At 47.1% G+C, this 16,433-nt stretch overlaps 1 protein-coding gene across 7 annotated transcripts in view; it reads left to right on the plus strand.

Moving 5' to 3' along the window:
* The window catches only part of HDAC4 (histone deacetylase 4), a 335,893-nt gene that overhangs the window by 43,683 nt on the left and 275,777 nt on the right, over nucleotides 1–16,433 (plus strand). For 5 of the 7 annotated variants that reach the window (XM_070489241.1, XM_070489244.1, XM_070489243.1 and 2 more), the window contains exon 1: nucleotides 4,441–4,588. The exons of 1 other annotated variant lie outside the window; for it this stretch is intronic. In XM_070489241.1, coding sequence (XP_070345342.1) covers nucleotides 4,456–4,588 — 133 coding nt within the window. In that variant the 5' untranslated portion in view covers nucleotides 4,441–4,455. Of the gene's footprint in view, nucleotides 1–1,731; nucleotides 1,883–4,440; nucleotides 4,589–16,433 lie in introns of those variants that run through there. One more of the 7 variants, XM_070489249.1, reaches the window with a different exon arrangement.

Raw genomic sequence — 16,433 nt, forward strand, 5'->3', positions numbered from 1 at the left:
AAAGAAGTCTGTATGTATACATCAATGCTGTGTGTAAAGTTCTCTAATTCATATACATTATATACTTCTGTATAGGAGTATATGTATGTGTTCTTTATCTGTTATTTTATCTATACATATTAACTCAATTGCGTTATTTAAATCACTGTAGCTTTACTCTTTTTTTTTTTTTTTTGGTCTGCTTGATTTCCGGGAAAATGTGAAATTTTGATTATAATTTATAATACTCTTTTTGCATTATTGACCGTTTTTTGCTTTATATATTTCAGTGTGATTTTCAGTGCTTAAAAATTAATGACTATCTCTTGGTAGCCCAGGTCTCTTCATAGAATACAATGTGTTTCTTTTTGTTTAAGGCTTCTTTGCCCAGAAATTTATCATGTCTCCTAAAAGTACTTCTGCCCTTGGTTTCTTTTGGCTAAGAAGCATTTGTCAAACAAACAAATCCACTTATCTTCACCTCCCAGGCCTTTTCTTTGAGGCTTATCTCTGTGGACAGCAGAGAGCCGGGTTTTGCTTTTTTCCTCCCAAGAGTCTTTGCCTCTTACGTGGGGAATTCGTCCATTGATGTTTATTGCAGTGGCTGTCCTGTCAGGTTGTGTGTGTGTTGTTGCCACCCGCTCCCCTGCTGTCTCTGTGCCTCTCAGTGGGTCAGAGACTGCGGATGAGATGGAGCTGGTGAGGGCAGGGCTTCCTTCCTGGCCTGAGCATCTTCCCTTCTCTTCTGTTTGTGGATGTCTGTTATGGTGTGCTAGGGTCGTGAGGCTCACTGGGCCCTCCCACTTCTCTCGAGTGCTCAGATCTCCTTAAGGGGTCTACCCTCCCTCCCAGAGCTGCAGCAGGGTGCCTGCCACTGCCCGGATCAGCACACAGCCCTGTTGCCCCACCAGCTGCCCCAGCACTTCCTCTCTGCAGTGTTTCGGGCCGGGAGTTGGACTGAGCTCTGAATCTGTTTGCTCCCTCATTTTTGAGGCTGTCCCCTGCCTGGGGTGATGGACTGCTCGCTAAGATTGTTTTCCCATCACTTTGATCCCATGGGATTTATATTTTCTAGGAAATTCCTCCAAGTTTCTTGTCCTTTGATATTTTCCTGCTGTCTAACATTGTTATAAATCCTTTCATATTTTTGTTTATATTTTGTCATTTTAGTAGATTTTGGGGAGGAAGAGAAATAATCCTCAATTATTCAGTTTGCTGTTTTGAAGGGAAGTTTCTAGGTGTTCTTTGTCTCTTTTCTTCAACCCAAGGAGCGAGTCCTGTTTCTGTGTCAGCATCACTTGATGTGCAGTCCTCAGGCACTCCTGGCTGCATGCCCTCCCTCTCTCCCCTGCCTTCTTCCCCAGCCCGCCTGCCCGCCTGGCACGGGGCCCTGCTGTGCCCTGCGCCTGTGTGGCCCTCACTCGCTGCCTCAGCCCTGTCTGGCCCAGGTAGACTCCAGCGGCCGTTGGCCCCTCCCCTCACCCTTGCAGTGCAATCTGGCTTTGCCTTGATGGTAAAATGACCTTTTTATTTGATGTGCATAGTTTTTCTCTCCTCTGCTTTTCTTTAAACTCGCTCTGGTGTTGGGTGAGGTATGCATTATGATTTTATTGCTGTTCCTTCTCAACTTTGCCAGAGCCAGGCCCTGTCCTCTGACGTAAAAGCTCTTAACGGTTGGGCTTTTATTGCTCTGAATAACTATTTCTAATGATGTGAGTGGCCCGGGGAAAGGGCCTGAATTGATTTAGCCTAGAAGAACTCTTCTTTGATAGTAAGAAGAATGAGAAGAGGTTCTGCAGTGTTAGGCTTCTTGCCTGATCTGGCTCTCCAGACCTTTTCCTGTTGGGGCTGTGCTGAGACAGGTCACGATGGGTTTATCAGGACACAGGGCTCTGCTTTGAAGGTGAGTTCCGGGCTCAAGACTGAGGGAGCGTGGACTCGCTTGGGGGCCTGCTAGCAGGACAAGCAAGGGCTCTTTCTCCCCTCCCTCCCTCGTCTCCCTCCCAGAACGGCCTGCAGTCTTGCTTTGTGGTTCAGGTGTGCCTAGGATATTGGTAACTTGGATGGCTTACAAGAAAACCAGGCACTGTCACTCGGTCGCCTTGTTTTTCCCTGCTTTTTCTCCCCAAATTCCCCCAGTACATAGTTGTATATTTTAGTTGTGTGTCCTTCTAGCTGTGGCATGTGGGACGCCGCCTCAGCGTGGCCTCATGAGCGGTACCATGTCCGTGCCCAGGATCTGAACCGGTGAAACCCTGGGCCGCCGAAGTGGAGCGCGTGAACTCACCCACTTGGCCACGGGGCCAGCCCCTCGGTCGCCTTTTTAACACCACTCACCCCACCAGTGCAGTTTACCTTCCTTGCAGTAACGTTTCTGTCTAAAGTCCTGATGAGACGTTGTAAATCTTCAGGAGCTCCATGATGGAGTCTCTAGGACCCATGTGTGGGCTTCCGGACCATGCTCTTGGTGGAAAACTGGTCGAGCAGGACTGGAATCGAGTATTTCAAGTGTCCTATCTCTCCTGCATCTTGGTCAGAGGCGTGTGTATAGTGTTTAGTTAAAAACAGAGTAACTGTGTTGAGGGAAACTTGTATATGTAAGATCAGTGTTTGAATTTGGACCATTCTCCGATTCTTAATATTCTGTCAAGTCTGAAATACCCCATCCACATGAAAGCAGCTAGAAAGTCTGTGCCGACAATAACTTAGTGATTTGTGAGTTTCGACACAGTTTGATCTCCTCAGACCCTCGTCCAGTTTTCAGCCTGTGCGTCTCCCGGGAGAAGGCTCTGCCCTGTGGCTGGGCCGAGCTGGGAGTCGGGCTGCTTCATCTTCGTGCTCCAGTCTTCCTTTCTTTGATCTTGAGTCTGTTTATTTCAACCAGCTTGGCCTCCAAGGTTATTATATTTTGATATAGAAATTATCTCAGAAAGAAACATTTTTATCTCATTTAAATCATGCTTTGCAATGATTGAATGTTTCAGGAATATTGCAAAGTTTTAAGGAGAGGAAATGAGTTTTGAGGACCTGCAGTTAACATAAAGAAAATTCTGAGCTGCTGGGGACAGGCTGATGGTGGACTCTGAGTGAGGCCCCGGGCCCTACGAGGCAAGTGGAGAGCTGGGGAGCAGAGTGGCCTTGAGTGAGGCCAGGGGAGGCCCAAGCCCGGGGAGGCCCAGTATGAGTGGTGTGCAAGGCAGCAGGTGCAGCCAGCTGGCAGGAGTCCTGGGAGCTTAGGCAAGGAGACAGGGTCTGAGTTGACGCCCATCAGAAGACGGGGAGCAGCTGGCGACAGCTGGAGAAGAGCTTCTTCGTGACCTTTCTGTGAAGGCATGAGAGTCCCCAGTGGCTGGCGGACCTGGGGGAGTTCTGGGCAGAGGGGACTGAGGCTCAGGCCTCAGGACTTGGCGAGAGTAAACTGTTCCTTAACGCCATGCCACATGCAGGTATTTGAGAGAGGGCAGATGGAAACGCCTCGGTTCTTCAGGATAGTGTTGGGATGGGGGAAGCTTGCAAGCCTCTGGTGCTGCTTGCTCTGCTTTCTAAAGGAAGGGTTTCAAAAATACCCCTGTGTGTCTTCTTCTGTAGCGCGTGCCTGCAGGCCTTCTCCGGGCGGCTGGCACAGGAGCATTCGCAGCTCTTGAATTGTCACCGTACCGGATCCTCCATGCCATCATTATCTGAGATCTCAATCAGACAAGGTTTGTTCTGGAAATCATGGAGACGTAACGACTTCTTTTTCAACCTACTTTTTTTTTTTTAAATTCTCAAATTGTGTTTTGTCCTTTAAAAATCACGGATACTCACTCGTTATGAAGAGCTCAGAAAATTCACTGTCAATGGAGCATTGATGGTTTGTTTTGGCAATCTCTGAAAATTCTTATACAGTTTGTGGAACATTTGCATTTATGTCCTTTTTTTCAAAGCCACCATTGTGGAAATGCAAATTTCTGAGTTCCGAGATGCTGAATGTTGGATGATTAATGATATTGAAATTTAAGAATGAACTCCTGGTATGTATTTGACATGGAAAACCTGGTATGAGAGTCATTAGGAGCCATTGAGTGCAGCTCGGTGGTGGGAGAGAAAAGCTGTGATTGAGGCGCCTGGCGAGGGGGCAGGTCGGAGGTGGGCAGATGTGCAGCCGCCTCCAGACGCTGGGACTTGTGGGGCTCTCTGGCACCGGAGATGTGTAAAACTCACAATAGTAATAAATCCACACTGGTTACTCGCTGACTCCAAGTCAAACCCTGCTGGGCTGTCAGGTGGCCAGGAGGCATTAAGACTTGGTTCTGAATTGTGTTTTAGTTATTTCCTTTCTTTTGCGTGATAACCCTGTGAAGTGAGCTCGAACAGCATTGTTCCCGTTTTATAGATGGCGAAACCAATGTTTATTGCTGTCACGTGCTGAGCCTAAGGTCGGGCAGCGAATCAGAGGCCAACCTGGAACCAGAGTTGGTCATCTGCCCTTGAGAGATGTGTGTCCCTCTGCTGGGAAGGTGCAGGGCACACTGGACCCACTTAGGAATTGATCCTGCTGACTTGCGTGGAGCTGCCAGACCAGGCCAGGCAGAGACAACAGGCCCCTCAGTACAGTGTGGTTCATGTGGTAAGAGGGTATGGGCAGGCGGGCATGGAGGCCCCCTGGAAGGGATGTGTGAGGTCAGGACTTGTGACCTGAGTCCAGAAAGCAGGGCAGGAGCTTGCCCGCCTAGGTGGGGAATGGAGGGCTGAGCCCAGGACCCTGGAGTAAGTGCCTGGCACGGCGGAGGAAGGAGACTGGGAGCGGAGAGATGGGCGGCGGGCATGTGGGTCTGGAGCAGGGGGCGCTGCTGCTCCCTGGGTTGACGCTATCCCATTTCCCTCTCAGTCCCAAGACCCTGGAGGAGTGGAGAAGGGATTTTGGGTCTCGTGTCCCCTGTCCCCTCCCTCACGCTGTGCCCTCTCCTGGGACACGTGCTGTGTGTCCTGTCATTTAAATGAGCGTAGTTTTGCTGTGGTTGAAATTCTTGGCTTTCGTGCAGCTTCCTATGTGTCTTGAGTATATTTCTGAACTTCTTCTGAACTGCTCTCTGCCAGTCCTTAGAAAGCTGGGACGGAAAGAGCTGACTGGGTGACCGGCATACCAGGTTATTTTGGGAGATTTTGGTTGAAACTTTTCATTTTTCTTCCACTTAAGAACCTTTTGTTTGCTTATTTCATGAGAACATGATAAAAAATAGACACTTTTAGGAAAATTATAATGATTAAAAAAATCAAATGAGACAAATAACTGTAAACTTTGTAGAATTATATCTGGCTTTTTGTTTTTAAATTGGTTTGTTTTTAGCCACTTAATCAGTAAGATATTGGGAATACTGGCCTTTAGGAAGGTGTGATAAGCAATGGATGATGAAAAGAAACCTTATCGTGTTATTTTCATATTTGCCTCTCCCTTCTTCCTGCTTCCTACCAAGCAAATAGAAATAGAACAGATAAATTCTGCCTCTCACGGACCGGGCACTGGTGGCCTGGAGCCTGGTCTGTAGGAGCGCGGCCTGGGTGTGGCGGCGGGGGGGGTGGGCCGCTTCCCTGGAGGACCGCCTGGGGTTCGCGGCTCTCAGCCGTTTGCTGGGGCCATGAGCCCAGATGTTCGATGGCGGCCTTCGTCCTGTTGGACTTCAAGCTCCATGTCACCCTCAGCTCTTATCCTCTCCTCCTCCTCCTCTGCCCAGTGTTGCCATTGCTATTACCTGAATGCGATGATCTAACTCAGAACTGGAACGTTCCATGCTGAAATGCAACTTTAGAGCGTTTGAGATTTTAATGTGAAACACAGTGTGCAACTTAACAACCATTTTCTAACTTTTACTGTTACTGTATACTTTTAAAGATAGTGATAAGGCTGATTTAAAAGCACTTTCTTTTATCTATTTATCTTTGTTCCATTTGAAATAGCATTTGTAAAGAATTATGTAAAATTGGTTTAAGCATCTTGATGCTACTTATTTTGTGGTCCCCAATTGGGGGAATTTGACTTCTGCGTATAAGTACATTCTCCTAAGTTTTAGCTGAGCTCTTTGACTCCGTGTACACGTTTGATGTTGAGGGTTGTAGTGGTGAAGCCGTCGTCTTCAGAGCCTTCCGCTGAGGGAGCTTGTGTGATTGGTGGCAATTTGTTTATTTTTTTAAGCTTTAAACTCAGGCTATTTTTGAGAAGATTGCTCCTTACGATCCGGTTGTTAGGTGCTGAAGCCAAGAGAGCACCATACATTTGAAGAGGTACAGATTCAATTTTGATTTGTTTGCATTCATACCCAAGTTTATTCCTTTTTAAATATAGATGAATTTTCCTAGGAAGTCCTTTGTAGAAGTTGGACATCTGTTGGAACCGTGTCTCTCCTTGACTTGCTGATTCAGTAGGATTTGTGAAATGCTGTTGGAGTTACAGAGGATCCCATGGGTTGTCCTTAGCACACTTGGGTTTTCTAGACGTTGGGCAGGGCGCCCTTTCTGACCTGTTCACGTCTGTTACAGTAATGGTGTGTTTAGTGGAATTCCTCCAGGATGGAACAGTGTGACGGAATTCTCGATGCTCCCCCTCTTCACATCCACGTTGATTTACTTCACATCCAGGGCTGATGGACAGATCCCTAAAGCCCCGTCTCCCCGCCTCGGTCTGACGTACGGGCTGCAGACCTGCTTGCCATTCTTATGTGCTTGCAAAGCCCACAGCCCAGCGCTGTGCTTGCCTGCGCACCTGTGGTGTCCACTTTGTGTTCCTGCTCACCCGTGGACGGCTCCAGAGCACTGGCTGCTGGACTGTGGTCTCACTGGAAGGATCGGGGAAGGGAGCGGGGCAGGGTTAATTGATTTCTTTCTTACGTGCCCTTAGATAAGGAGTTTTTAGAAAACTTGAGAAGGTACTAGGAGAAAGTAGAGGCATGAGAAGCAGAGATTGTCATTGGGAAGTGTTAGCAGAAGCGAGAAATGAGGAAGCTTATTTTCTGTAGGGCCAGATACTTCTCATATGTTGAAAATCGAGTCATTGGTGGCGATGGTGGTGATGGTGGGATCGGGATCCCCCTTGGAGGCATGTGATGGGTGTCTGCAGTCACTGGTTAACTGGCACTGGGCCCAGTTTTCTGAGTGACAGGGACTAGGGTGTGGTTGCTAAAGAGGGAACCAGATCTTCAGTGGCCCTCGTCTCCGGCAGGCTCCCTGTCCTTGGTCTTCTGCGTCAGGAAAGGGGTAGCAGGGTGCCTGCTCTAGACCGGAGGCCGTCAGCGCATCAGTGGGGTCTGCATGGTGGGGAGCCTTGCGTCTTTGCAGGCAATGCTTCAATCTTGGAAGGTGGTTCTTTTCTAAATATGCGTTTTGACGTCAGTATCCTTGAAGACTTTTGAGAGGAGGTGTTTGTCTTCACTTGCATCAGCTACAAGGGGAAGATAAAGGGTGAAGGCATTTGATGGCTGGAGGGATGCAGAGATAAATCTGAATTCCATGTGGATGGAGGACGTGCCGAGTCCGCAGTGCAGTATTCCCTGCCCCAAGCAGCCCAGCCTTTAGGAAATGCACCAGCTGGGATCTGAGCTGCAGGCTAGGAGTTCGGTTAGGCCATCCGCGTCGGGGCCTCCGTGCCCTCTGAGAACTGTCAGATTGTCCATGGGCTTTTACATCTTTCCATGATTTGGTTCCCTTCTGTTATTCCCCAGTCATAGGCAGCATTTTGTAAAATGTTATTTCTCGGAGTGGTGTGGAAAGTCGGGTGGGGCTGTGTCGACACTAGCAGGTGAGTGGCACAGGTCAGCCTCTCTGTGGCCTGCTGGGCACAGCAGTGGTTCACAGAAGGGCTGGGGGCTCCTTGGAGGCAGGGGAGCAGCAGCACCTGGCAGGTGACTAGCAACTGTCCTGAGCTGGGAGACGGTGTGCCCTGGCCGGCTGCAGAGACTGTCCCAGCCCCAGGGTGTGTTACAGTGGAGGACATCTGGCAGGGGACCCTACCCTTGCTTGTTCCCTGTTTAGGTTTCCAGCCTTCTGGTGTCCCAACTTGGTACCTCCATGCTCAGCTGGCCAGCACCTGTGTTGAGGGTAAAACTCACATGGCCTAGTGGCCCTGGCCTGGATGTAGAGGTCACTTTCTCAGTTTTTGGCTGAGTTTTCCTGAACTCTCCACGAGGTCATAGGACTTGATGCCTGAGCACCATGGGGAGGGATGTTTCTTTGCCTTTGTCACTGTTCTCACGTCTTCTGACATTGCACAGATCCTGTTATGAGTGGGTTTGCTGGACCAATTTGCATGGATGTGGCCTCAACAATTGTAGTCCCTGAGGAGATGGTGGCTTTTTGTTTGTTTGTTTGTTTGTTTTTGGTGAGGAAGATTTGCCTTGAGCTAACATCTGTTGCCAATCCTCCTCTTTTTGCCTGAGGAATATCGTTGCTGAGCTAACATCCATGCCCATCTTCCTCTGCTTTGCATGTGGAATGCCACCACAATGTGGCTTGATGAGTGGTGTGTAGGTCCGCGCCTCAGATCTGAACCTGCGAACCCTGGGCCACTGAAGCAGAGTGTGCAAACTTAACCTCTCGGCCACTGGGCCGGCCCCCGGAGAGGTTGTTTTTAGCGCCTTCCTTGTGGATTTTGGGGGATTCTGTGTGACCCTATGGGATGAGTCTGCTCTGGAGCTCGGCTGAGGGACATTATTTCAAGCATTAGTACTATCTATGAGAAGGAAAGAGCAATTTGGGTGTTTCTCAAGTTGTTTAAATTGCCTGAGAGAACACTATTTTAGCATTTCCCCGCAGTTTCCAGTTCTGAAACATTTGGGCTTCCCCTGGGGATGGGCCGGGGGAGGGGCCGGGTGGCCACTGGGCGGAGGCAGCTGCGTCCATTGGCCTCTGTGTGCTGAGCGTGCGTCACTGCTGAGGGCTTTCTTGCCCTGTCTGCCCCCTAACGGTGGGGCCGCGTTCCTAGTACCAGCCCCTGGCCCTTCAGAAGCACACCTACCGACTTGATTTTGGCCCTCAGGCCGGTGCTTGCGCGTGCAGCACGATGGAGTCGGTGGTCGGGCAGACAGGCGATTGCGGGTCTTCTCTCCCAAAGACCTTCACTGGGGCCCTGGGGAGTAGAGTTCTGGGCAGGATGACCCTAAATTTACAGTCAAAACCCAGAGCCTTTGACAGCGGATAGTAGGTGGACGTCCAGTGTACCCCAGGCCTGGCCCGCGCGGCTGGTCACACTCGTCCTCGCCTGGAGGGATTTGGATCCAAGACGGCAGCCATTGTTCACCTGGACAAGAGTGGGCAGGTGGCTCAGTGTATGAGTTCCTGTATTCATTGCAAGACGCTGGTTAAAATCACTCGTCAAGAGAACATCTTTACCGTTGTTTTTTATAAAGCCAGGTTCTATATACTCTGGTTTTATGTAAACTAAATACATAGTTTTCACAAGTTTTTGTTAAATACGGGTTTCCTATGCCTTCACAATTTTTTTGGATCCCTTTCAAGTCAATTTACAAGCATGTTCTTACTGGAAACAAAACTACCACTGGGAAGCTGAAACTAAGCTCCTGTAGACTTAACATGGGGCAAGAGCTGCAAGGCTCTGGGCTGTGCCCCGTGTGACACGAGAATCCTGCTCCAGAACCTTCCACCAGGGGCTTCTGAAATGCTCTCCGTGGCTGTATCTCCCTTTTGCTTGGGATGCTTATGAAATCTTCTGGATTGACTGAGCTCAGAATCTCATTGAATACAGTGGTCTCTGTCAGTTCCAAAGTATATCCATCAAAATCCATGGAAATCCCATGACAACTGCAGCAGATTTAGGAAACTACCCAAGAAATATAGTATGAACTTATTTTCTCATGTCTTATATAGTGATATGTCAAGTTTAAACGTCAAATTCTAGTTTTGGATTTGAAAAGCAAACACGAACAAACTTTGAACTTGAATGTGACATTGCTGTCTAGCAGCATGTGAGTTAGTGACTCCATGATGTTTGATGGTCACACCAGTCGGAGGGGGCAGCTGAGGGTCAGTTTCGAGAATCACATGGAATTCGGTGTGCTCTGCAGAGGTTGGAAAAGGCGTCACGATGAAGACGTTTCAGATACTGCTTGAACATGGGTAAGTGGGGGCGGCGGCCATGCTTGGGTGAGAGGAGAGCGTGGTGGGAGAGGCTGCGCTGCCCAGCGTGCAGGGGGAGGTGGGGAGGTGAGGGAGAGGCAGCCAGGCAGGCCTCCAGGATGCACTAGCTTTGGGTTGCAGGGAGGCAAGCTGGGAGGTGGAGGAGCAATTCGTTTGGGAACTGAGATAAGACAGATGCAGGTGGTGGCCTGGAGCCCCCAGCTGATAGCTGAGGTTTCTCTCTGCTCATCCTTGGTACAGGCCTCTTCTCTGTGAGCAGCCTGCCCACCTGGCTGGTGGGTGAGGCTGAGCTGCGCCCTACTCCAAGGCCATCATTGTGTCCCGGGGAACGTCATTCTGCATGCTCAACCTGGCTCAGACCCATCTCTGGTTCTTTCTCTAAGACTAGCCCCTGGGAGTAGAAATCTGAGACGTTCCCTCCCTTTTTCTTTTTCTTTCCCCCCTGCAGAGATAGCAGTGCACAAAAACAAGCCAGCATTCCTTGTTCTCATTATTTGTCACTTGTCCCGAGCCTGGGCTGGGTCCAAGCTGCTATTTATTCCGCCGGGGCCGGGTCTGAGCCCTCAGCTGAAGCAGTTGTCCTGCTGGGCTCGCGCCTTTCCTGGAAAGCTTCGTCACGCATGGCCAGGGCCGCTGGGGTGCATCCTCTCTCCTCTGTCGCCGTATGTTTGGGAGCAGACGTTGGCTCTGGGCTGCTATGAGGATGTGCTGTGAATTCATCCTCCTCCTTGGAAGCAATTTGGGAGCTCAGAGGAAAGGAGGAGCCACAAAATGTCAGACCCAGCAGCGGCCATCTGACTTGGTTGCTAATCACCACGATGTGTGATGAAGATGGAAGCATTTGATTTTTTTCCCCTCGTCTGCCCATTGTAGGCCTCAGTTTGTTTACTCTCCTGAATGCTGATTTCTTCCAGTTAGAAAAGAGGTAACTGTTTTCCGCAGATGGAGCTTGTGTCGGTGAGACAGGAGGCGCGGGAGGGCCCTGGGCGGGCAGTGGCGGTGCTGGTGTTAGGCAAGGGCACCGTGCACGCTCAGCCTTCCTGGAGCCCGGGCGTTTATTGTCCTGGTGAGGACAGCCCTTTGCTCACTTGATCTTCCTCCCCCTAACCTAGAACCCCAGTCTCGCCATGAGAAAGAGATCAGATTCCAGTAGAGGCGTGTTCTCTATTTACCTGCCAGGTCCCCTCAGTACTGTCAGGGCCATAAAAAGAAGGGGAGTCTGGGAGACTGCCGCAGCCAGGAGGAGCCTAAGGAGACGTGATGAGTAAATGCCATGTGGGATCCTGGGTGGAAAAAAGACATCAGGGGAATCCGTGGAGGTCCGGATGAAGTATGGACTTTAGTTAGTAATAATATGTCAGTGTTGGTTCGTTAGTTGTGACTAATGGGCCAGAGTAACGTGAGATGTTACTAAAGGGAGCCTGGTGCAGGTTGTTGTTAGTGGGGTATATGGGAACCCTCTGTACTGTCTGCTCCATTTTTAGTAAGGTCTGTTGATGAAACTTGAGCTACAAAATAAAGGAGATTTGTAGACATTCTCTCTCGCTCACTCTCTGGGCGTGAACGCTGGTACACTCGTAGATATTGGGGCTCCTAACTTGTACATTTTTCCCTTGGGGATTATTCTGAATCAGTGGAAGAACAGCCTTCTTCTTTTTCACGGCTGTGTGTGGATGTGATGACATTCATTGAGCAAGTCCCATGGTGGGTAGTGAGTTTGTTTCTAGCCTTTCCACTGCCGCTGCTGTAGACCGTGCTGCCCTGAGCGCCCCGTTCCACCGTGAACTTGTTATGGGCGTGTAACAGGTGTCCAGAGGGCGCACACACCGTAAGTCCTCAGCTTGATGGAGTCTCAGCCAAGGAAACACCTGTAACTGCCGCGCACATCAAGAAATGGAGCATTCCAGCCCCCAGAAGCCCCTACGCGTGTCCCTCAGTCCCGGCCCCATCCTCCCCCTGCCCCCGGCAATTGCTTTTCTAGCTTCTAACAACTTGGATTCATTTTTCCTGTTTTTGACCTTCTATAAATGTGATCATAAAATATTTACTCTTTTTGCCTGGCTTCTTTCACTCAGTATGTTTGTGAGACTTACTGACATTGTGGCTTAGAGCCTTTTGTTCATTTCCATGGGTGTGTAATATTTCATTGCATGAGCATGGCACAGTTTACTTATCTGTTCAATTGTCAGCGACATGTGGGTGGTTCGTGGTTTGAGGTTGTTACATATAATGCTGCTGTGACATTCTTGTGTACGTCTGTCGGTCCGCATCAGTATGCATTTCCTTTGATAAGGTGTGTGTGTACCCCTCGGTTTTTCCGATTGACTGTATCCATCTGTGCTCTGAGCTATGAGAGATCCGCTGGCTCCGCCCTCGCCAGTGCTTCGTACTGTTACTCTTTCTCATTTCAGCCACTGTGGTTTATCTTGTATTTTCCTGATCACTGAAGATGTTGAGCATCTTTGCATATATGGACTGAACAGGCAGATGTCCTCTTGGGGAAGTGGCTGTTTAAGTCTTCTGCTCATTTAAAAAGTGGGCTTGTCTCTGTCTTCCTCACTGATCTGTAGGCGATATTTATAGACGAGGGATGAGTCCTTTGTTGGCTACTGTTTCCTTCGCTATTTCCTCCAGTCTGTGGGTTGCCGCTTCAGTTTATTAATGATGCTTTTTGATGAACAGATGTTCTTAATTTTAACATAGTCCAACTTATTGGCTGTTATTTATGCCTGCTTGAAGGCCATGGAGATACTCTATTATTTTCTAGGAGCTTCATTGTTTTACCCACTCGCATTGAGACCTATGGTCCACCTGGAATTGATTTTTTAAAAAAATACAGTGTGAGGTAGTAATTGAGGGTTACTTTTCCCATTTGGATATTCAGTTGGCACAACAGTGTTTATTAAAAACATTCATCCTTTCCACTGCTCTTCAGTGTCACCTTGTCATTAGTCAGGTGTCTGTGTATACGTGCGTCTCTCTCCGGAGTGCATCCTAGTCCATTGGTCTACTTATCTCTCTGTGCGACAGTGTAACCCCATTTTAACTAACTGTAGCTTTATAATTAGTCGCAGTGCCTAGTAATGTGGCTTCTCAAACTTTTGATCATTTTAAAGGTTGTCTTGGTTCTTCTTACCTTTTGCATTTTCACATGAAGTTTAGAGTCTCTTTTTTCCTTAATATTGGCACCTGAGCTAACATCTGTTGCCAATCTTCTTTTTTTTCCTTCTTTTCTCCAAAGACCCCCAGTGCATAGTTGCATATTCTAGTTGTGGGTCCTTCTAGTTCTGCGACATGGGACGCCGCCTCAGCATGGCCTGATGAGCGGTGCTAGGTCCGCGCCCAGGATCCGAACCAGCCAAACCCTGGGCCGCTGAAGCAGAGCACGCGAACTCAACCACTCAGCCGTGGGGCCAACTCCTTCATATGAATTTTAAAATCAGCTTTTCAGTTTCAACAGAATATCTACTGGAATCTCTTTTTGGAGTGCATTGACTTGCATGTAAATCAATTTGTTTCAAGTCTTCCAATCCATGAACATATCTTTCTATTCATTTGGGTCTTTAATTTCTTCAATCACATTTTGTAGTTTTCAATGTAGAGGTCTTTTGTTTCTTATGATAGATTTACTTCAAGGTATTTTTTTTTGATGCCATTCTGTTTTTAAAATTTCTTTTTTTCACTTGTGTTTTGTATTTAGAAATCTAATTAATTTTTGTATAGTGACCATGTCTATAGACAGCTTGCAGAGTTTTCTTATTATTATACTGGTTTATCTTAGATTCTTTTGGGTTTTTTTTGAATTGGATAGTGAATACTTTATTCTTTGCTAATTTTTAAACCTTTTATGTCTTTTCCTTGCTTTGTCGCCTTGTCTAGGACCTTCAATCAGATGTTTAACAGAATTGATGGTGGTGGACGTCTGTGTCTTGTTTGAATGTCAAGGGAGAGGTTTTCAACATTTCCTGGCTGTGTATGAAATTTGCTATAGGCTTTGTGTAAATAGGGTCTATCAGGTTAACGCAGTTCTGTTCTTAGTTTGCTGAGTTTTTCTCGGGAAAACCGGTGTTAAAATATTAGGTTGGACCATGTGATGTTGCAGATGGGTGATCTTTTTCAGTCTACACAATGGCACTTTCATTTGGTTCAACTTAATGTATTAGATTTTTTTCTGCTTCTATTAATCGTATGATTTTTCTCCTTTATTTGACTCATGGGTTAAATTTTCATGATTGATTTTTGACTCAATTTTTGATTATTCCAACTTGATTTTAAAATATCTTGTTTCTTATATACTGCTGGATTTGTTTGATTATATTTGGTTTAAATTTTTTCATCTAAGATTGACCTGTGGTTTTTTTTTTTCTTGAAATATCCTTGTTAGGTTTTTTTTTTAATGAGGAAGATTGTCCCTGAGCTAACATCTGTGCCAGCCTTCCTCCATTTTATATATGGGACAGTGCCACAGCATGGCTTGATGAGCAGTGTGTAGGTCTGCACCCGGGATCCAAACCCATGAACTCCGGGCCCCCAAAGCGGAGTGTGCAAACTTAACCACTGTGCCACCTGACTGGCCCCCGTCAGGTTTGTTATTAAAGTTATGCTGACCTCTTAAAATGTGATGAGGTTGTCCTCTTTTTCTATTCCCATGATTGGCCGGCTCCTCATTCTTTATATTGTTTATTTGTTCTTTCTCTTTTTTTCCTCATTAGAGTTGCTAGGATAATTTTATTAATATTTTTAAACAACCATGTTTAATTTACTTATCTTTATTAGAGTTTTAGAAAGTCAATTTCTACTCTTACTGCTATTATTTCATTTTATTCTTTGGCTTTACTTTGCTCTTTTGAAATAAATATTTAGATCATTGAATTTTTTTTAAACTTTCTTCTTTTGTAATATATGCACTTAAGACTACTAATTTCCACCTATATATAGCTTTAGCTGGATTGTGCAAGTTTTTTAATATCATTTTTCATTATAATTCAGTTTAGAATAATACCTAATATCTGATTTCTTCTTTCACACATGGGTTATTTAAAAGAGTATTTCTTTATTTCTATCATTTGTGAATTTTTTAGTATTTTGCTTTGGTTATGGATATCTAGTTTAATTTCACTATGGTCACTGAATTTACTTGTATGTAATTTCAGTTTTTCAAAATTCTTTGAGTTTTGCTTTATCCTTGTGTTGTCTTTTGCGTATGTTTTGTGTATACTTGAAGGGACTATGTTAGTTAAGATTTGTCACTTCCATGTATGTCGGTTAAGTCAATTTGCTCCTTCCTCCCAGTGCAGTGGCCTCTCAACTGTGAGCTGGGTGTTCACGTGGACCCCTCGCCTTGGCAGGCGCTGACCCTCTTCATCCCCCAGGGTCAGCGCCTCAGCCTCCAGGCAGAGGCTTGTATCTCAGCAGGTGCCCCTCGGGGAAAAATGAGCTCAAAGTAAGCCCCCTTCTTGCTTTCTTTCTCTCTCGTATTTTGGCCCCTCAGGTCCTGGCTGCCCCAGTACCTCTCTGATGCCAAGGCTTCTGTCATGCATACATGTATTTTATGTGTTAACCAGTCCTCTTGTCCTTGGCTCAAGGGTTAGCCTGATATGAACTAGTTTGCTGTAGCCAAAGTGGAAGGCGAGGTTTCCCTGTCATTGCCTGGTATCGAGCTCTCAGTCTTATGATGGAGATGTGTAATTTTCAGTGTGTTGTCTGCGTCCATGTTCATTCTTGGTTAAGATTTCCCAGGGTGGCTGGACAGCTTGCACTGATCTTTCCGTTGCAGGGGAATAACTGCCGGACGTAATTTAAAGAGGACTGAAATGTATCTGCTGCCTTGAGCTGCTCTCATAGCACTTTTATTCAGATATTTTATGAGGTGATTTATGTCGCACCTTGTAAACGGTCACATCGCCCAGATCTGGCTGCGGCGCACTTGCTGAGCGCCTGTCTGCTGCCCTCACTCCCTCCCTCCCTCTCCCTTGGTTTTTACCAAGTTTCCTTTTCTTCCCCCAACATGAATGAAGAATTTATTCCAGATTTAGCTTGAGACATAATTTGTAGGACATTGCTTTTCATGCCATTAATGTCATGACTGTAGAGTCTTTGGTTTCCCCACTGGGCAGGGCGGAGCTCATATGCGACCTATGGTCTCTCTTGGCCTCATTTTTGTCACTCGCTGAGCCAGGGGGCTAAATTAAATGATATCTTAGTTCCTTCCGACTCAGATTCCATGATCCTCACTTGCATGAGGCAGCCAAGGCCGAAAGATTGGAAGTAAGCCATAGGTCAGCAAATAAACGTTCTAGGGATTTTCGTACCTGGGGGCGGGAGTGCAA

This window comes from Equus asinus, chromosome 19 (assembly GCF_041296235.1).
Source record: "Equus asinus isolate D_3611 breed Donkey chromosome 19, EquAss-T2T_v2, whole genome shotgun sequence".
NCBI classification, from domain to species: Eukaryota; Metazoa; Chordata; class Mammalia; order Perissodactyla; family Equidae; genus Equus; species Equus asinus.